The sequence below is a fragment of the Protopterus annectens genome, chromosome 7.part0, assembly GCF_019279795.1.
Source record: "Protopterus annectens isolate FY-2018-M chromosome 7.part0, PAN1.0, whole genome shotgun sequence".
Classification (NCBI taxonomy): Eukaryota; Metazoa; Chordata; order Ceratodontiformes; family Protopteridae; genus Protopterus; species Protopterus annectens.
In genome coordinates this window covers 1,120,759,900-1,120,781,936 of record NC_056739.1, presented here as the reverse complement: position 1 = coordinate 1,120,781,936, position 22,037 = coordinate 1,120,759,900, and the positions used below count along the sequence as shown (strand labels likewise).

Genomic DNA, 22,037 nt, shown 5'->3' with positions numbered 1-22,037 from the left:
ATTCTTAATAACATAGGCATCCCCATTAAAGTCTGTAACAAATGCTCTCTCGAAACCTTCACTATCAGATGGGCCATGAGGCAAAGTGCTTTCAGGAATAGGCCCATTCACCTTAATATCAACCCCTAATATCAGACAAAACCTACTTGTCCGTCCTTCACTCACCTCCCTATACACATCATCAATCAAACTCACTGGGTAACCTCAGTCAACAAACATAACCCTAAAAATTTCGCACTACTTTTCAAAATCCTCTTCATCAGAAGTCATCCTACTAATTCTCACAAATTGCCCTTTCACTATGCACATCTTTTGTCTGTAAGGGTGGGCACTAGTCTAGTGAAGGAACGAGTTGGAATAAGTCTTTTTTTCTAAACACTATAGATTTAAAATTCCCATAACTCTTATAAATAGTCACATCCAGGTAATCCAAATTGTCACCGTCAAAATTATATATAAATTTAAAAAAAATAGTGGTGCTGGAAATATACTCCAAAAATTCCAGAAACTTAACTCTTTCTATAGAATTACTATATCATCAAAAAAACGCTGGTATAGTACACAACAATTCCTAAATTGGGAACTGAATACAAACTTAAGTCCCCAGTACATTAAAATAATGTTCGCATGTTTGTAACTATGTTTCATTCATCTGATGAAGTCTCTGATGAAAACACCGTGAACTGTTAAGCATTTATGTGCTACTTGGGATAGTTTAATAAAGGATACTTCCTGGTGTTGGCTTGACGTGGCTTGGTGCTTTCACTTGCATGCTGATTCACTATTCTAGGCATCATGAATATCCCTACTTATATAATACACCTCAAATTTAAACACAACTCTCACCCTGGATCATAGCTAGTGTTAAGATGCAATACATGGGAGAGTGACTGCTGGGCAGAATATCATGCAAATCAACATTCCTTTTGCTTACAAAGTCAGCTCTTCAAAATACAAAGAACATTCTAGTTAAATGATCTTTTCAAGCAGCACTGTAGGTTTTGACATTATGAAAGTAATCCATCACATGGTCATGTACAGGGAGCAAAATCTAGGACATTAGACAATGGAAAATGGCAAGGACCCTGTGTAGAACATTTTTTACCATGCTTCAGCTGACTAGCATAGGTACAAGTAAGAGCAATGTTTTACTTATTATTCTATTTCCATGCTTTTAATTTCTCCAAGTCTTTTGGGTTTCTATTACCATGACGGGAATGGACCCCATTCCTAAGTCAAAGTATGATTAAAGTTCAAGAAATTAGTACTGTTTAAATTTATGATGTCAGTCAGTTGTGCTCTTTACAGCACCCATAATGTGCCCAGTAATGACTCCTTCTGCAGTTTGTATGGAGCTGGTAACGTATCTAAATACGACTATAAATTATTTTTTATAAGACCTGTTGCTCCTACTACTACTGGAACTGACTTATCTTTCTTCCACACTGCTTTTGTTTTTGCCTGCAGATCCTGATATTTTATGACTTTGCGTCTCTCTGTATGCAAGACACTGTAGTCACTGGGTGTGACAATTTCAACGATCAGTGCTACTTCTGTCTTCTTTTCTTGGACCACTGTATCCGGTTTTCTAGCATCTATCTTTTGAACTGTTGGTAATGTATGATCCCATGTGATGTAGACTTCTTCATTTTCTATGATGCTTTGTGGCTCGTGTTTCCAGTTTTTCAGCCACTTCAATACCATAATGTTTACACAATCCCCAGTGCAACAGTCTTGCCACATTATGCCTTTCAGTATACAGTTCTTCTGCCATTAGTATGTCACAACCAGCAACAAGGTGTGCAACTGTTTCCAATTCGGTTTTACAAAACCTACATTTGTTTCTCCCACATGTTCAATGGACTTTATAAACCAACGTGTACAGAGCCCACTACCTTGGGCCGCCAATATTAACCTTTCATCTCTCGGTTTGAATTTGCCTCTCCTTAACCATTCCTGTGTTTGTTCCTGATCAACATGAAGTTCTTCCAGAAGTATTCTATACTTGCAACTATATTTATGCTTTTTCCACATTTCTTGCCCTCTCATCTGATCCTTCACTTTATATTCTTTCTTTTGTTTTTTGGCACATTCAGTTGCTGCCTGATTTTTATCCATTTCTGGTTTGATTTCATTCCTGCTTGACGCTGATAAGCTTCTGGCAGATTAAGCAGAGAAGTCATCTTAGATTTATTCTCCTCATGTTTCAAAACTTTCACTATGTTTGGGTCTTGTGAGGCCAGCAGATGTGTGTGGAGTCCCATGACTGCAAATCTATACATATAATCAGTTTCAAGAAGGCCCATCCCTCTTTCGGAACGTGGAATATATAATCTTGGTATGCATGGATTTTTATAAATCATTTGGTGAGCATGAAGCATCCTTCTTGTTTTCCTATCTAATCTATCTAACACGTTTTGGGGGCCAGTCATTCACTCCAAAACTTTAAGTAAGGACAGGAAGAGCAAATTGGTTTATAGCTTGGATTTTGTTCCTAGATGTCAATGCTGTTTTCAGGATTAATTTAAGTCTTCTAAAGTATTCCTTACTTTTATTTGCATTTGTTCATGTTTTATTGTTGATCCTTCATCAATTCCCAAGTATTTATACACTCCTCCTTGCTCAAGTTGTTTTATATCACATTCTTGTCCCAAACTGATGTTTTTCCGGCGTTACAGTTTTCCTACTTTAGAGGTTGCTGCACATTTATCAAGACCAAATGACATTCTTATATCATCTGAAAAAGTTTTGACAACTTGCAGTTGTGCTTTCAGTTCCTTATCTGATGAGCTATACAGTTTTAAATCATCGACAAAGAGAAGGTGAGAAGTCTTTACACTTTGTTGTTTTCTAGTAGCCAGATTATAGCCATGGCCTAAGCTGCTGAATAAGCAGCTTAATGGATTAAGGGCAAGGAAGAATAGTAACGGTGACAGAGAGTCACCCTGGAATATCCCCCCCTTTGAATTTTTATCCCTGGGAAAGCAATTTGTCCTTTATCATGGCTTAATTGCAAAGTGGTCTGCCACTGTTTCATGTAGTCAATCAATGTGGGGTGTATCTTATACATTTTTAAGCAGTCTTTTATCCATGAATGAGGAATACTATCAAATGCTTTTTTATGGTCAATCCATGCCATACTTAGATTCTTACCCTTTTTACAGTTCTCCACTTTGACTTTATTTAACAACAAATGATCCTTTGTTCCATATCACTTTCTTTTAATGTCCTTATGTTCTACTGCCATTATTGAGTTTTCTTCTAAATGACTATAAACTCTGTTGGCATCAATTCCCGTGTATAATTTATATATCTTCGGAAGGCAAGCTGTTGGTCTATAATTTTTAGGGTAGCTTGCAGTTCACTCTTAAGTAGGAGCATTGTTTTTCCTGTTGTTAGCCAGAGTGGTGTCTGTTCTGGGTGTGCATATAAATAGTTCTTACTCATAGCTAAGTCTTCATGCAAAGATGTTAATACTTTTAACCAGAAGTTAGATACTGCATCTGGGCCTGGAGTTTTCCAATTAGAGGCTTTTCTTAAATTTGTTTCAACCTCTCTAGCTGTTACTTCATGCCATTTCATATCCTGTACCTTTAAACTTCTTATTCTTTCTTTTACTTCTTCTATCCATTTAGCATCTTTGTTATGTTCCACAGGATCTTCGCAGATACTTCTCCAAAATGTATCTACTACTACTTTTTTTGGCGGTCTTTCAATTCCTTTTACCTCATTTCCCAGTTATCTATAAAATCTTTTTGGGGCATCAATAAATTGCTTATTTTGAACTTTTATTTTATATTTATCTTCGTATATTCTAAGTTTTTCCACCTGAGCTGAAATTTTTAGTTTATTTGCGATAGTGCATGATAGATCGATCCTGGTCTGTTCTAATATTGCGCATTGCTTTTATCACATCTATCTTTCTTAGAATTTTTGTTGATCTATTCCCTCTTTTACAGTCTTCTAACAGTGACACTTCTTGTCTTAATTGCTTTATAATTTTCTCTATTTGATATTTCCATGACGGTATTCGATTTCTCCCCTTCCTTTCTCTCTCTACCCTGTGTTCTTGTGGTAGAACTTTATCAGTTATTAATTTAGCTGCACAGTAATGTATCCTGTTTACTCTCTGTTTTACATGGCTCTATGAAGAGTCCCAATTACTTTGTTCATTTGTTTTATCAGACGTCTGACTTTTGGGGTTTTATTAACCTTCGGCAGTCCATTTCTTTCTTTGATCTTAATATATCTGTCCATGTCTATTAAATCAAGGAATTCTTCTCTTAACTCATTTCTTCCAAACTGAGGGCACATCCCTTGTTTTCCAATTCCTGCAGGCATTCTACAGAAGGTTCTATAGCATCTTCCTGTGACACAGTCTCATCAATTTCATCCTGCGCCATCCATTGCTCTATCATATGGGAACTCACTGGACTATCACTCCAACACTGACTGCATCAGAGTTTCCACAGTTTTCTGTTTCTTCCCTTGCTGTCTAGCTTCAAGTGAACATTTATATTGGTTTCCTGTGGAAGGCTCCAAATTATCTTCATATGGCACCTGACCAATTGCTTCGTGTTGCACTGGTTTCCCCTTAATTTGGATATCCACTGGATACCTATTGGTTATCCACTGGATATCTGGATATTGGATATCCTGTTGTGGTGCTTTCTGAATTAGATTTTCTACACAGAATCCTTCATTTTGCAGGTACTCCATAACCTCAGTTTCTATTTCTTTAACTTCTCCATTACTAATCTCCCTTTCTACTTTTCCTCTTTGTCTTCTTCTTTTTTTGTATTGTAAAGTTTTCCATGTCCAGATTCCTTTGTCTGTATTTCTCTTCAAGTATCTTTGGTGCGGCTCTTTTTGTATTGTTAGTTTTGCTTTCTCCTTTGCAAAAATATTACACCATATTAAATCTCCAAAACTAACACAATTTTTAACTAAAATAAACCTCCATTCTACACGTCATTAGAGTTCTAAAATAAATCACTCTACAGTTGACTGCAGATAGTGTAAAACATAAATGTTCAGTTTTAATAAATTAAGCAGACTATAATAATTATTAAAGACCATAATATTTATAGTAGTAGTAGTGCAATGAAAGAATGAAGAGGCTGCTAAACTTAGGCTGCTGCTGCGAATATGGGAGGAGATGTTACTTTTTACAAGGGTACAATATGCATCTCTAGCCAGTAGTGAATGGTTTTCAATCTAGTTTAGGTACTGACTGCAGGTCCTGTGTCCTGCAAAGTATGTTTACACCATAATCTGCTTACTGAACACCAGTTAAGAAGACAGTGTATAATCTCATCAGATGAAAGAATTCATTCTACACCTTCCTTGTGTGGCAATACAATATGGTAACCATGACAGTTGTATACAGGTATAAGTGTTCCAACTTGTACTTCTGGTGGCAAAGCAAGGCTACATCTCAAATACCATTATTTTCAACAGCTACCAAATTTATCACACTAGTGATTTTAGGCCATAAAAATTAATCATCTTTTACCTGGTAAAACCTTGGTAATGAGATAATTCGATTCACAAGGTCATGCCTCTGCAGATTGATCAAGCGTATATTTTGGTTATTGTTTAGGAAATACAGCTGCAAGGTTATTAATTTTGCCAGTTTAACACATCGCAAGGCTTGTCTCACACAGGAATCCTGTAAAAATGAAATTAGATATCACCCTTATATTAAACATCACCCTTCGATTATGTTATGACATCATCTGTTCTAACACCAAATTAACATTTCCTCAATATAGCAGTTACTTTAAAAAGTACTAAAATTACTTAAGACTGACAACCATTAATAAAGACACTTATTTGATAAATTGTAGTTAACCTGTAACAAGATTTGTGAATCAAATATACTTTCTATGCAAGATGAACCTGATACTTTGAAAGCAAGGCATGTGCCTTTGCTACAGACAAACCGAGTCTGAAAAGCAGCTTGCTATCTGAGAACTGACAGAAAACAGCCAAGCTAAAGTTTTCACTGTGTGACACCCTATACCTCCTGTAGTAGAGGCCCACGGGATATATGCAAATAACTCCTTAAAGACACAGGGTAATTTGCATGTATCCCATGGACCTCCATTACAGGAGGTTTTACGGTATCACACAGGGTAAACTCGGCTTGCCTGGGTTTGCCTTACAGCTTTTCCTGAATTATTTGTCTGTGTGATCCTTTTACCCTTCAGTTAGGACTGGCAAAGAGAGATTTGTCTTACCAGGTTTCATGTATTTGGCAACTATTTTCTCAAAGGATCATTTGAAACATAGGCAGTGCAGACTTATCTTTATCAAGACACTTATGATAAAAGTACAGCAAGGCAGATAACTCATCTTTCAAATTAATGACTTTTAAAAAATAGAGATCATCTTCAAACAATTGAATTAAATACTTCATTTAATACAAATAATGTAAATTAGCATTAACAGCTTGACAGATTGCGCATTATTTTATACTGCTCACTGCCTAACAAACTGACAGTCCCCAAAGACAACTATTGATTAAAAGAACTCTGTGTACAAGACCTCTGGTCAATTAACACTCAGCTTGCACTTTTACTGATGACATACTGTTAAACTGCCTGACTTTCAGAATGAGCTTAGAGATGAGACAGGGTTGTTAGTATGAATATACGCACTACACCAAGCCCATCTACGTCTGTATCTGCAATGAGGAGCTAATCTAAAGTTGTAATAAAGTAAATACATGTGAAACAGGGTGAGGTTTCACAAACAATGCTAGCCACTAAATTCACCTGCCTAAGAACACAACCACTATGGATATCTGTCCTGGAGAAAGTTATGGATCCACAGCTCTCAAAACATTTACCTCCAGAATTAGGGATAAAGCAAAACTAATTAGGGGAAAACAATCAGGGACACTTTTTTAATACTGGTACTATTAACAATTCTCAAAAAAAGTCCAATTCTAGGAGGCATGAAGCAAAATTGTGAGCCAGAATTAGAGGTGTTCCTACAAATTAGGAACAGTTATGAGGTACAGTCAGATTTCTGCCTGTCCAGTTCTCCTTTTCAGTATCATATTTTTGCTAAAGGTTTCAGTGGGGCCAAACATTTAATGTGCTGGACACTTACATAAACCTTCTGTCATATCAATGCAACATACCCCTCCAAACCCACATGACCTTTAGTGTCTAATCACACCTCTGCAATCTAATCTTGTATATAAATACAGCCAAGCAGGAAGCTGCAGAGGTGTGGAAATACAGCCTCCCTCCCCAACAGGATCCACTCTTTTCCATTTTAACTAACTACACTGGTATCCTGTTCTGCTCTACAAAGATGTTTAGTAGTGGAAAAAATCTGTATATCAAAAAGGACTGTGTTATTTAGTAGAGCAGAGACCAGTGCTTCAAGACTCTTCTTCACTGTACTCAGAAGATGGAACTTGTAATACCACTTAAGTATTGGCTCCTAATATACAGTATTTGCATGGGTGTTTGCCATTGTGTCTGTAAATGATTGTGAGAGTCTGTTTAGACACTGCATATCTGTGCTTCATACGTACGTGTGTGTGTGTGTGTGTGTGTGTGTGTGTGTGTGTGTGTGTGTGTGTGAGCAAAAAATCAGATTGCTGTTATTATCTCCTTTTTTATTGTCAGTAAAACAGCTCAAAAGATGTGTGCAATCTACCCAATTTGTGCGCAGGTGTGTGCGCTGTCCCATGAGTCAGCGTGCAAATCCACTTGGGCTAAACTCCCCTTCAGTCAATAAAGTTTTAAACAATGTAATGCTATGTTCATTTATGTTCTGTTTGACAGGCTGATTTTTTTTTGGCTCTCGCTGCTTTTGAACTGTCTTACATTCTTACATTATCATGCTGCTTACACTCTTCAGCCCATCCCAACATTCAGCTTGCTAGCCCCAGTTACGACAGGATCCAAAGGCAGTTAAAATTAATTTCTTTACATCTCAAGGCACTCTCAAAGGCCATCTTGTCTCCTTCTGCTCTTCTTCTACCTGTTCTTGTGAGTTTTTTTATTTTTGCACTTTTCTTCAGTCACTGCTTAGGTACCTAGTGTGAGTACTCATTTAATGTAGTTTACTGTGCTCTGTGTGGCCAATGGAAATACCACTTAACATATTTTGCAATCAACATCTTGACTGTTGTACAATTTTGTTTGCTAATTACTATGATACATTATTACTGTCTTTGTAATTCTGCACACTGATGGTACTGTGAACTGTTCAACACTGGGTGGCTTTGAACGGTTATGTGTTAAGTAAGGGCTGTATATTGCAATGGATGGTTTTATAAGATTTTTTTTGGGGGGGTTAGTTCTGTATCTGCTTCATTCTGACTAAGATCAACTGGTGGAAGGTGATGCTGAATATGGGCTTGTAACAGACAGTGGAATACCAGTGATCCCATTAACAGGTTGGACCACTGCTGCTTTTACACCTGGAATCACCAGCCAAATGCATGTCATAGGTAAGCTCAAGAAATATTATTCACAGAAATTTGCTGTCATATTTCATATAGTTACAGTTTTTTGGTCATATATGTACTTACCATCTGTCCTCATATACAATCAATTACGTACGTTCCTAAATTTCACTCAGAAATAAAATCATTCTTGTGAACTGCAAAGTTGGCTGCACACTGAGCAAGAGGTTGCTTACAGCTCAACAACTGAGAAACTGTTACAGCCAGTAAAAATTTATTAGTTTGGGTGAAAATTAGTGAAAGCAAGTGAAAAACAACCACTAAAGGAGAATAAAAATCTCTGCAATCTTGCAGCTGTTTTGCAAAAAAAAAAAAAAAAACAGTTAAGTTTCAGACTTTAATACAGGAGATTGTGCCCAGTAAATTAGAGGAAAAATAAACTAAGTCCACCCAAAGGTGTTTACAATAAATGAGACACTAGAGGAATATATTAGATCACAGTTGAAAAGGCTGGAAAGATGGAATAAGCTTTTAGTTGATAATTTAGATGCGTTGATAAAAATGCTGAAATCAGAGGAAAGACTAATTATGAGGCTTATCAAGAACAGATGTTTCAAAAAAGGGTAGAGTTAGAGGCCAGAGCAAGGACAGAAAATGTGTTTTTTGTTTTTTGCTATACAAGATAAAATGAAGGAAGAGTACATGAATTTTCTGAAAGTTCAAATAAGGAATTGGACTAGTGATCCATAGTAGGATTTGTTAATTGAAATGTAACACTCTTTAGACTTCAACTCTAGCCACAAGAAAGCAGCTGAGATCTTATCAGCAAAGATGCAGAGATGCCAGCACAAAGAACTGCTCCTAACAAAGCTGTGGAAGAAAGGAAAAGTATTAAAATCTGAGAACACAAAAGAGAAGAAAGTTTATTCCAGCAAAAAGGGGATATCAACAGGTTTGAGAATTGCTATAGCTTCTTCAGAATATTTTCCCCTGGAGGATCAAATACATTTTCAGATGCAGAACAAGCTAAGGAGTAAATAAAGATTAACCAACAAACAGTGAACCAGAAAGCTGAAGGGGACTCTATTTCTATTTTTCTGACAATAACAATGTTCAGAGAAACACTGCAAGCAAAACTTTTTCCACTGTTTCAAAGGTAAATGTTTGCCCAGGAGCTGAATAGAAGAATCTGGAGTACCTTGGACTTGAACCAGAAACTGGTGCTGGGAGACTGAGGTAAGAAATAACAGCAACAATGTGAAATTAGTGAATACATGGTAGAACTGAAAAGCCTCAATATCATAAGTGTAGTTTGGCAAGAAGTGGCTAAAAAGACTAGACATTTGACAACTGTTAAACTGGTGGGTGATCTTAAAAGCATAAACCTTATTCCATTAATATTTAGAAGGGTAATAAAAAAGTAACTAAGTAAAACAGTGCCTGTTCTTTGCATAAAAGTTTCAGAATGCAAATTAAATGCTATACTGTAAAGCAGTTCTGCATAGTGCTTAGAGGTATTTTAAAAGTGAGATTGGGGAAGTTTTACCAATGACTGCTGTACATGATAGTAATATTAAAGAAGAAAAAATAAGTTATGTTCTTACCATAACATTCCATGTTTGTTGTCCTTCATCTTGCCTTCCTTCTTTCTGTTTGGGTTCGGAGCCAGACTCGGCTCCGACTCAGCCACATACTACAGCTCGAAAAGTCTTTACTGGCTCGAGGCTAACCCCTATCCCAACATGCCTAGCGGTAGCTACCGAGATCTTCTTTTGTGATAACCAAACACTAGACAAAGCAGGTAAAACAAGAATCAATTTACCAAAAAAGTTACCATAGCAGATAATCCGCTTGTAACAGGAAGGAGGCATAACAAGGGAGGGGACAAAGACTATATCTAAGCAGCTGGAGCGACAACAGAAACTCAGCCAGTGCAGCAAAAAAAAAAAAAAGGAAATCCTCTCAATCATTCAGGAAGGAGGGAGGGAAGCAAGAAGGAAGGCGAGATGAAGGACAACAAACATGGAACGTTATGGTAAGAACATAACTTCTTTATGTTATGTTGCCCCTATCTCGCCTTACTTCTTTCTGTTTGGGACAGCGTCCCCAGCACCTAAATCCTGGGTGGCTTACTGGAAAAAACTCAGGACTGTGGAACCAAAGGATGCCCTGTTCCGGGAGGACACGTCCACTTTGTAATGAGTAATGAAAGTATGGGGGTTAGCCCATGTTGCTGCCGCACAGATAGAATCTAGAGGTAGTCTAGCTTGAAAAGCAATAAAGGTAGCCAAAGATCTAGTTGAGTGTCCTCTAATCTTTCTTGGGATTTTCATGCTTCGTGACTCATAAATATATGTGATGGTGTTCGAAAGCCACTTTGATAAGGTTACTTTTGAAACCGGAGAACCTTGCTTCTTCTCTGAAAAGGATATAAATCATTGGCCTGATTTTCTAATGTCCTTGGTTCTATGTAAATAAAAGCGAAGCTGCCTATGAACATCCAGTTGATGGAGCTTATACTCTGCCTTGTTGCCATAATTGGGGAAGAAAACAGGAAGTTCAATGGACTGATTCAAATTGTACTCTGAACATACTTTTGGCAAAAAGGAAGGATTAGTTCTGAGAGAAAAACTTTCTTTGTGGAAAATTAAATGAGGAGGGCGATGGAAAGTGCCTGTAACTCTGAAACCCGCCTGGCTGATGTAATGGCAATCAAGGAAAGGGTTTTCCATGACAAAAACTTGAGAGGTCAAGAAGAAGCTGGCTCAAAGGGGGGGAAGAATTAGAGCTGCTAAAACTAAATTTAAATCCCACGGAGGAGGAAGTTCTCTTACTGAGGGTCTTAATAGGGCAGTACCTCATAAGAAAGCCTTGCAAAGTTTATGTGAAATGACGTTAGAACCTCAATATCCTCGTTCAAAGGTTTCAGCCAAAAAATCAAGAATCTTTGAAATGGGTGCAGTAAAGGGATCAATCTCATTCCTTTTTGCTCAATAAGAGAACCTCTTCCATTTACTAGCATAAAGTTTCCTGGTAATGGGAGATTTCTGGAAGCCTGGCTAGGACTGGAAGTAGAGAAACCAAGCTGTCAGCTTGAGAGTTTGTATGGAGGGGTGGGGAGCACCTGACTGATGTGTCAGGACGTCTGGAACCGAGTCCAGAATCCAAGGTTCCTCTTGCAGGTGACGCCAAAGGAACAGAAACCATATCTGACAAGGCCAGTAAGGGGCAATAAGGGATACATTTGCAACCCAATAATTTCACTTTCTGAAGAACTTTGGGAATTAGAGGAAATGGGGGGAAGGCATAAAGCAGTCCCAGAGGCCATTCATGAACAAGTGCATCCCTGGGTGACTGTCCCGGTGGTGGGACTAGGGTGAAGTCGCTGCTGGATTTGTTGTTTAGGGGAGTAGCAAAGAGATCACAGCATGGCTGGCCCCATCTGGGAAAAATCAGATCCGCAATTTCCTGTTTCAGGGACCACTCGTGAGGCATAAGTATTGCCCAGCTGAGCCTGTCTGTTATCACGCTGGATTTCCCTGGGATGAGAGTCACGATCAGAAGACATCGCCCATTGCCATACCTGGTTCCACCCTGTTTGTTGACATGCCATACAGCTGACATATTTGTCCGTCTGTATTGATATAGGCCCTGAAGGAAAAGAGTCTTGAAGTGCTTGCAACGCCAAGAGCACCGCCCTCATCTCCAGGACATTGATCTGCAAATGGTACTCATGTGGTTGCCAAGTCCCTTGAACAGTCTGTCCCAGATAATGCCCCCCCAACCCTGTCTTGGAAGCATCCGTGGTCACTGCGGCTACCAGCTGAAGGGGTTCAGGAACGGTCTGCCTAGGTTGACCTGAGGGTAGTAGAGCCACCATTGCAGATCCCTCCTGCAGGAATCTGTTATTAAATCATGTGTGACATTGGTAGATCCTGGAATGACCATTGAGTGAAAAGAAACCGTTGCAGAATTCTCATATGGAAGCACGCCATAGGGGCCAGAGTAATTGCTGCTGCCATAGAACCCAAGACCTTCAGTACATACCATGCCAGAATTCTCTTTTTTTTCATGAGTACTGCGACTTGTTGACGAATGGCAGAGACCTTTTCTTGAGGAAGCCTCATTATCATGTCTCTTGTATTTGATTCTGCCCCTATAAATGTAATACACTGACAACAAGGCAGGTTTTTCATAATTTATGGTGATGCCTAACTGTGCACAAGTGTGAATTGTGTGGTCCCGCGCTGATGCTCGGTGGTGGCAGTAAGGAGCCAGGTGTCTAGATATGGAAACACCTAGAAACCTAGATGCCTCAGGTGAGCCGTAACTACTCCCATGCATTTGATGAACACCCTGCATTTGAGGAACACCGTGGGGGCTGTGGTGAGACCAAAGGGCAGAGCTCTGAACTGATAATGACTGGCTCCCAGCCAGAAGTGTAGACATCTCCTGGATACCTGTCCTTTTTTATATGGTTGTACACATCCTGGAGATCGATAGAGCACATCCAATTGTCCTGTCCCAAAAAGGGGAGAATAGACTGCAGTGTCTTCGCTTTCTTGACTGATTTGTTTAGTCTTCTGAGATCCAAAATGGACCTCCAGTCCCCTGTCTTTTTTGGAACTAAAAAGAACCTTAAGTAAGTTCCGGATTCGATTTGGTGTGCGGGGACTTCCTGGATGGCTCTTTTTTGTAGTAACCTTCGTACTTCTAGGTTTTCCTGATCACGAAGACTGGGTGGAACATCTGGGATCGATCATTGTGCTCTTCTGGGGGGTGTTTGGGAGAAGAGAATTTTGTAACCCCTGGATATTATGGACCATACCCATCCATCTTTTGTTATCATCTGCCAGGCTTTTAAGTACAGTGATAATCTGCCCCCGACTGCCTCCAGAGGTGGACAGCCAGGCAAATCCATCAGGGGTGCTGGAAGGGAATTCAGAGAAAGCATCCCTGTCGCTCTGTTGCAGACCCCCCCTGGTGCGAGACTGGCATCCCCCGTTATTATTTCCCCCTCTGCCCCTGGAGGAATTTTCTCCACGTGTGTCAGGCAAAGCTCCCTGGGATTTCCGGAACCACATCTTACCACTCTTCTGACCTTTGGGGTAAGGTCTCAAGGGAGTGGAAAAATATACTCCCATGGCAGACAGAGTTTTGCCATCTCGTTCATACCTGGTAAGAGTCTCTTTTACTTGAGTCCTGAACAAAGAAGAGCCATCAAAGGGGACATTTGTAAAGGAGGACTTGAAGGGCTCCGCAAATTGACACAGGTGCATCCAGAGCAGCTCCTGTGCCTGCAACCCTACTCGCTCCATCTACCGCATAAGAAATCAGATGCATGGAGGAGTTAACGATTGAGATCAAGGTCGCAAGCTGGTTAGCCGTCTTGTTAGCTGCTCCCTCAGCTGTAGGATACTGAAGAGTATTTTCTAACTCCGAATGTAAAGGCCGCTGATGAAAACGTATGCTTCCCATGACTGTCCATTGTCCAGGACTCCTTGTTAGGTGGATGGACAGAAGAGGAAGTTTCTGTAAGTTCCTTCATGGTGGCTGCTGCCACCACCATAGTATCAACAGGCACTCCTTTTGAAAGAAATGGTTTGTCTTCAGGGGCAGTTATAAATTTATTGAGCCTCCACAGAACTGGTTCCATGGTTTCTGGAGAGCTCCATGCCTTTCGACTCACTACAGCTAAAAGTGGGACAAAAAGGCGGAGACACCCAAAAGGTGGAGGGTCGGGAACCAAAAGCGTCCAGGTACACAGACTCGTCCTCAGAAGGGGCAAGGGACTTCCAGTTAACTCTCCGTCTAAGGATTTTCAGGATGTCTGAAAAAGAGACATCCTCAGAAGGGGACCATGGAAACCCTTCTGATTCCTCCAAGTCGGTGACTGAGGTGACAGACTCAGGGGAGTCCAAATGCTTCCTCTCACATTTTTTCTTCCGCGGAACCTCCTCTGAGGCATGCTCAGGGAGGTTTCGGAAAAGGTGGGGTCACCCAATGGGGCATCATGGGGCATAGGTTCCCTAGGCTTGGGGTGGAGGGAAGGTTCCGAGGCAGACACCGGTATAGAAGGGGAAGGAGCCAATGGAGCCGAGGGTGGAGCAGTATCAGCAGACAGCACACTCCTCATCACCTCGAAGGCACTGCAGTTGCAGACGGAGAAAAACTCCGGCTCTGAAGAACCTGGAGACCTCTGAACAGACGGCAATGGCACAGAGGCCAATGTAGAAGCCGAGCTCACCTGTGCCGAAGCTCCGAGAGGGGGGGGGGTCGGACAAGGGTCCAATGCCACTTCCCCCCTCGGAGCTGACGACAGGGCATCATCCCTTAGATCCCTCGACTGACCAGGTATCGAGGAGATCGGAGCAGTAGTCGGAACCGATAAACCTAGGGTTGTTGGAACCGACGGTTCCACCACCACAACTTCCATGCATTCCAGCTCCAGACTGGATGCAGTCGGAGGAGGAATCAATGAAAGAACTACTTGGGCAGACGGCACCACTTCCTTCTGGGCTGGGCTCGACAACAATTTAGCAAATGCCGGTGTCTTGAGCAGCCTCTTCACGACCCTCTCCACTTCATCATCCGAAAGGCTCCTGGATGACCGAGAGGAGTGTGCAGAAGACCGGTGACTACCTGCCACAGATTGTAAAATGGAGACTGTGAAACAGATCTCACAGGCTCCAAGGAAGGGGACCTCGATCTTTTATGAGTCCAGGACAGCTCCAAGACTGCTGATGGAGCCACTGGAAACAAAGTCATATCGAAGCCAACTGTCCGCTCCGAAGGCTCGGAAGATGTGTCTTTAGATTTGGTAGGCACCGAGGACGGAGCCGACGAAGATGCAGGTTTGTCATTCTGTTTTTTTGCAGGCTGAGTTTCTCCAGATGCAGCTTCAAAAGGGGTGTTTAATAAACCTCATAGAATAAGCTTATTTCGTCTCTCCTGCAGGACTCATGCACTAAAGCCATGACAAATGGAACACGAGTCCTGCAGGTGAATAGCCCCTAAACAGTACACGCAACTCATGTGCCCATCTGTAAGGGGCATTTTTTGGCAACACAAGTCGCATTTTTTAAACCCTGATGGTTTTGGATCCTTGGACATGGTAATACACAAGTTAGCCAAAAACAAATACAGTAACTGACAAAAAAACACAATTTTTTTTTTTTTCAACACAAGAAAAGGAAAGAGGAGGCAGCCTCTAAGTTAAGCGGCTACTTCCCCTAAGGAAAGAAGAGCCTCTAACTAAAATGGCTTCTCCTGAATGTGGAATGGAGGGACAGAAAAAGGGGAAAGCCCTCTAACTTAAACGGACTGCCGACAGGGTTCACAAAGGCAAGGTAGGCCCATGGAAACGACGGCCACAACAAAAGCAACAACAAACAGCCCAAGGTTTTAGAGGGGGGGGGGGGTAGTAGGATATAAGGAAAGTTTGACTAACACTACCAATAAACTAAAAACCATCTGAAAACAGTCACAATATTCAAAATTTAGCACAAGAAAAAACTACTTACCCCTGAGCCAGCAGAAGACAATCACGATGCTGCAAGTGGCAAATGAGACCTGGGTAGCTACTGCTAGGCATGTTGGGACAGGGGTTAGCCTTGAGCCGGTAAAGACTTTTCCAGCTATAGTATGTGGCCGAGTCAGAGCCGAGTTCGTTTCCGAACCCAAACAGAAAGAAGGAAGGTGAGATAGGGGCAACATAACATCTATTTTTTCGTAGTTGTAATGTATCAAGGTTTTACACCGTAACAAGATAAGAAAATCTGGAAAGAAACAAGTTAACATTAATACAATGTTGTGATCTTTTGGCTGGTGGTGGATATAAGTCTGCTAACTATATTATATTTTTGTGTGCACTGTTTGTCCTGGCTGTCAATCATCAGCCCCCGTCCACTGCCAATCAGCCCATTCTCATTCCATCAGCAGGGAGAGGATCAGTCAGGAGGGGCGGTCTTTAAGTTTTTCTTCTTAGTTTTCCCTTCCCAACCACATGTATCTAAGCAAGGCAGAGGGGAGGGGAGTACAATGGGATGACTTATCACTTCTGTAAGGGGTTTTCCCTTCAGGCATTTCTGCCCCACTCTCAAGGCATGAGCAGTGAGCTTCCCAGGCTTCAACCAGGAAGTTAGCACTACCCTGTGTGTCCCTGAGTGCATGCAATCCCTCCCTCCACCCAGGAAGAGGCAAGCAGGCTGTGGCCATTCACTCCTCCCACTCTCTTCCTGGCTCCTCCTATGCTGGGTCCGAGAGCCAAAATCTCAGTCACCTGGGATGCAGTCAGGAATCCATCCCTTGCATCATGAAGCCAGACAATGTTGATCATATTATATGAAGAACTAAAAGATAATAATTTTCCCAGTTTTTGTACAAGTGGATATCTAGACTAACGTTTCTAGTTTCAGCTAATGACAATTATTTTTAAGCAAATAGTCTCGAAAAACAAGAGAAAATTCTGAAAGCATTTGTAAAGTTAATAATTTTTTCCACGAGCAGAAGCCTTAAGTTGGAGACAGGGAGCCAGAAATTGCAAGGGTTCTGAGTACAATGCAATTATCTTTTAAATAGACTTTGGCAAGCAGTTCAGGGAAAGATAATTCTGAAACTGTGGGAAGTGAATATGTTATACAAGTAGCTGCCTCCCCAGCACTCACAGAACCTCAACGGATTAAATACAATCGGAGTGTACAGATGTTTGTTTATTTAAAGGTAGCGAGTACACTTTGTAAGGCTAAAGATTAATGTTCAATGAAAGTATGCAAGCTGTTTTCCACACCTGGAATGGGAATAGAGAGAAGAAAAAACAATAGTAATTGGTTGAAGTGGGAGCACAGGCTCCAGAATTGTTTTAGCACTGTTAACCTTAACTTTAGAATATGTAATACATGTATAGACACAGTTACTGATTTGGAGCAACTGCTTCTATTTAGACGACAAATTTCCTGTTTGGAAAGTGTAGAAAGTTTTGTATGTTTACTGTAAGTTAAAAGAGGATGTAGGTTTTGAAAACATATTTCTTTCTTACTTCAAGTGTTTTTATTGAAGTGAAAAGCTTGGGAAATGTGACACGCATTCAAAGAGAAATAAGAAGAACTAACTACATACCAAAATCAGCATGTGAGATATTAGTGTATGCATGTAAGCTGCAAATGGTGAGAGCAATAGCTTTTTCTCAGAGTGTCAGTTTGTTAATCTTAACATGGAATGCATATTGCCTTAAAGGTATAGACAAAAAGAGTGACTACTGAATTATACTAGGAAGCATAGAGTGCAAATAACAATGTTGTAACTGATGCATTTGGATAAAAACAAGCATGTGAAATTTAAACATCTCAGGGTAGAACATCAGGAACAAAGGAAAAGGGGAATAATTACACTGAATAAGGGAGGGAATCCAATAGTGACAGAAGAGGGGAAAATAGCAGTAGATTTGTGGTAGTTAGATTATACTGGCATGGATTTATATTCCACATAAAAATTACTATTCCAAAGTTTAGGAGAATTTTGGGAGAATATTATTTATGGGTGGGAACTGGAACTTGATTTGCAATAATCAGGCTGTATCAATGGACTTGAGAAAGGAAAATATAACAAACGAGGGTACATTTCTGAAGACGTGTAAGAGAATGTTTTAGCATAGAATAGATTAAATCAGTAGCAGGAACACAGATTTAGGGATTATTCCCCAAGATGCAATAACCAGGCTACACTGAATATTAATTATATTTCACAGGAACATGTGTATTTAACTGAAGCCCTTTATCATACACCCAAATAACCATATCAGATCACGCCCCAATAAAAAAACAAGAAAAATGCTTGGTAATGATGTAAAAATAAGACAATGGAGCTCTTTTATCTGTTACAAAGGCATACAATTTAAGGAATGTTTAGTGAAAATCATTTGGGATTTATTACAGAAGAAAGAAGTTACCACTGAAAGAATAACTAGTGAGAGGGATAAAATGAAAACTGAGTTTAACAACACGATAAAAATAAGAGAATACCAGAAGTAAGTAATGAGAATTATTTAGAGGGGGTTGACAAAAGTTAAAGTATTGCTGAATAAGGGAAGTCTAACAGAAAAAAGTAGAGGAATGACTGCTGAGTGCTAAAGGAAAAATAAGAGAGTATATGTATAGTATGCATGAGTTTTGAAACATTACAGTTAAGCAGCTATTTCTGATAATAACTCTATAGAGTCCCCAAACTTTTAGTACAATGACCATGAGAAGAAAAAAAAATAATCAGAGATCTTATAAAGGTATTAGAAATATTTCGGAAATGTTATGAAAATCTGTATAAAGCAAAAGAGTGGAGAAACCAAGATAAAACACAAATGTAAATATTTATGGCAAACAATTAAGCCAAGGTTAGAGGAAGATGAGGTTCAACAATTAATAGCTAAGATAAGTAGAGATTACATAAAAATGGTGATGCATAATCTTTCAGCATGGACTTCTCCATGAATAGACCCATTTATGTGGAAGTTAGAAAGTTAGGAGAGAAGAAAGTAATAAAGATCAGGCAAAATTTAACAAAGATTTTAAGAAGGCAGTATTATCCCAAGAGGATAAAGACTTTCCAGATCAAGCTTCATACAGACCCATTTTAATCCATGACTACTAAGTGTTTACACTAGCTAAGAGAATGTCAAAAGTGTTGCCAAAATTGATAGATATGGATCAGTGCGACTTTGTGAAGGGAAGGCAAACATTTGACAACATTAAAAGAACAATGGTGAGACACAGGGAAGCAGCGTGTACAAATTAGAAGTTATGTACCTACCATAACGTTCCATGTTAGTTGTCTTCTCTCGCCTTCTTTCTTGCTGGATGGGTTGCTCCGACTCGGCACTTGCTTTAGCTTGAGAACTCCTTTTACCAGCTCGAGGCAACCCTATATCCCATGATGCAAGGCGGAACTACCTCAGATCTCGTTTGGTAGCTAACTTACCCTGCTAAGGACTAACCTAACATAATTAGGAAAAAAACAAGTTCATAATAAGAATCCTCATATGAAGGCTCAGGAGGAAACAACCTGATAGGAACTCTTCAAGATCTGTCCAGGCCAGGGGGAAGGAGGGAGGGACGCAAGAAAGAAGGCGAGAGAAGACAACTAACATGGAACGTTATGGTAGGTACATAACTTCTAAATGTTAAGTTGTCAATCTCGCCTTCATTCTTGCTGGATGGGACCGCGTCCCTAGCACCTGTATCCCGGGTGGCTCAATGGAACAGACTCTTGAGAACTGTGGAACCAAAACTGGCCCTGTCTCTGGAGGCCAAGTCTAACTTGTAATGAGAGACAAAGGTATGAGGCGTGGCCCAAGTAGCTGCTGCACAAATGGTATCAATGGGTAGTCTATCCTGAAAGGCTGCAGAAGTGGATAGACTCCTGGTTGAGTGTGCTTTGGTTTAGAAGGTAGCTGCTTGCCTCTGAGAGAGTACACATAGGAAATGGTGGAAGTCAACCATCTGGATAAGGTCACTTTAGAAACTGGAAGACCTATCCTGTTTTCTGCATAGGAGACAAATAATTGGTCCGATTTTCTGAATTGTTTAGTTCTATGCAAATAGTACCTGAGCTGACGATGGACATCCAAAAAATGAAGCTTTTGTTCAGCTCTGTCAGAATAGTTTGGGAAAAAGACTGGTAGATCTATGGATTGGTTAATATTGGTTTGAGACACCACTTTGGGGAGAAAGGACGGGTTCGTTCTTAAGGATACCCTGTCCTTATGAAAAACCAAGTAAGGGGGACGAATGCAGAGAGCTTGAATCTCGGAAACCCTTCTTGCTGAAGTGACAGCCAGTAAGAATATAGTTTTCCAGGTCAATAACTTCAAAGAACATGAAGCAGATGGTTCGAAGGGAGGTAGCATCAAGGATGCCAACATTAAATTTAGATCCCATTGCGGAGGAGGATGCTTTATCGGCGGCTTTAGGAGAAAAACTCCTCTCAGAAAGGCCTTGCATAATCTATGAGACATAATGTTATTATCATGCAAGCCAACATGATACTTGGAAATAGCAGCCAGTTGAACTTTAACTGTAGATGAAGAAGATCCTGAAAAAACTTCAGCCAGGAAATCTAAAACAGAATGCACAGGAGCAGTAAAGGGATCAATATTCCTGGAATTTGCCCAAATAGAAAACGCCGCCACTTGCTAGCATAAACAGTTCTAGTGGACGACTTTAAAGAAGACACTAAGATGTCTCTGACTGAATCAGAGATCATCGGAAGCCTGGCTAGGGAAGGAAGTGGAGCAACCAAGCAGTGAGGTTGAGAGAATGAATGGCCCAGTGCTGCTGACCCGACTGGTGGATCAAGAGATCCGGAACTGGGTCCAGATGCCAGGGCTGCACCAGGAGGTGACAATGCAGAGACGGAAACCAAATTTGTCGAGGCCAGTAAGGGGCAATGAGAATCAACTTGGCCCTCAAAACGGTGGCTTTCTGAATGACTTGTGGAATCAAGGGGAAGGGAGGAAAAGCATACAGAAGTCCCCGGGGCCAATCCTGGGTTAGAGAGTCTCTCAGGGGTTGGCCTGGTAGGGGAAAGAGGGTGAAAAAATCGGGGCACTTGTTGTTTTGAGGTGTAGCAAAAAGATCGCAACAAGGTGTGCCCCACTTCAGAAAAATCTGATCCACTGCAGATTGATTGAGAGACCACTCGTGAGGCATCAGAATGGATCTGCTCAGCCTGTCCGCCAAGAGGTTGGACCTGCCGGGGATGTGCGTTGCTATCAGAAACCGATGAGAGGAGATTGCCCATTGCCAAAGTCTGAGAGCTTCTCGACACAACGGATAGGACCTGGTCCCGCCCTGCTTGTTGATGTACCAGACCACGGACATGTTGTCCGTTTGTACTGCAATAGTCCCTGTGGGAAGAAAGTTGTTGAGGGCTTGCAACGTTAAAAGCACCGCTCTCATCTCCAGGACATTGATGTGCAGATGGTATTCTATGGGTTGCCACGTCCCGTGGACCATCCTGCCCTGATAATGCCCCCCCCACCCGATCAGAGTGGCATCCGTAGTAACTGTGGCAACCGGAGGAGGGGGAACAAAGGGTCGGCCCTGATGAAGAAGAGGGGAAGATATCCACCAGTTCAGATGAGTTCTGCACGATTGTGTGACTAAGATTTCGTGCCTCATCGGAAGACTGTGGTACGACCACTGAGTGAATAACATCCACTGCAGAAGACGCATATGGAAGCGAGCCAGTGGTAGAAGAACAATGGCCGCAGCCATAAGACCTAGAACCTTTAGTATCAATCTGGCTTTGACCTTGCTGCTCTGCAATAGAATCCGAACGAATTTTTGGATGTCCAGAATTCTTTGATCTGTTAGTCTGGCTAACATTTTGACAGTGTTTAATTCTGCGCCTATAAAGGTGATAGATTGGCAAGGCCGCAGAGAAGATTTCGAAATTTACTGAAATTCCCAAACTCCTGCAAAGCTGCAGAGTGTAGTCTCTGGTCTGAAGAAGCTGACACCTGGTGGTGGTGGAGAGGAGCCAGTCGTCCAAATAAGGAAACACCTGGAATCCTTGACGTCTCAGATGAGCTGTGACCACTGCCATGCATTTGGTA

The 22,037-nt window shown here is 40.9% G+C and overlaps 1 protein-coding gene across 1 annotated transcript in view; it reads right to left on the bottom strand.

Moving 5' to 3' along the window:
• SPG11 (SPG11 vesicle trafficking associated, spatacsin) overlaps positions 1-22,037 on the bottom strand; it is a 2,547,571-nt gene that overhangs the window by 272,334 nt on the left and 2,253,200 nt on the right. Inside the window, exon 38 of the mRNA XM_044077700.1 lies at positions 5,516-5,671. Coding sequence (XP_043933635.1) covers positions 5,516-5,671 — 156 coding nt within the window. The remainder of the gene's footprint in view (positions 1-5,515; positions 5,672-22,037) is intronic.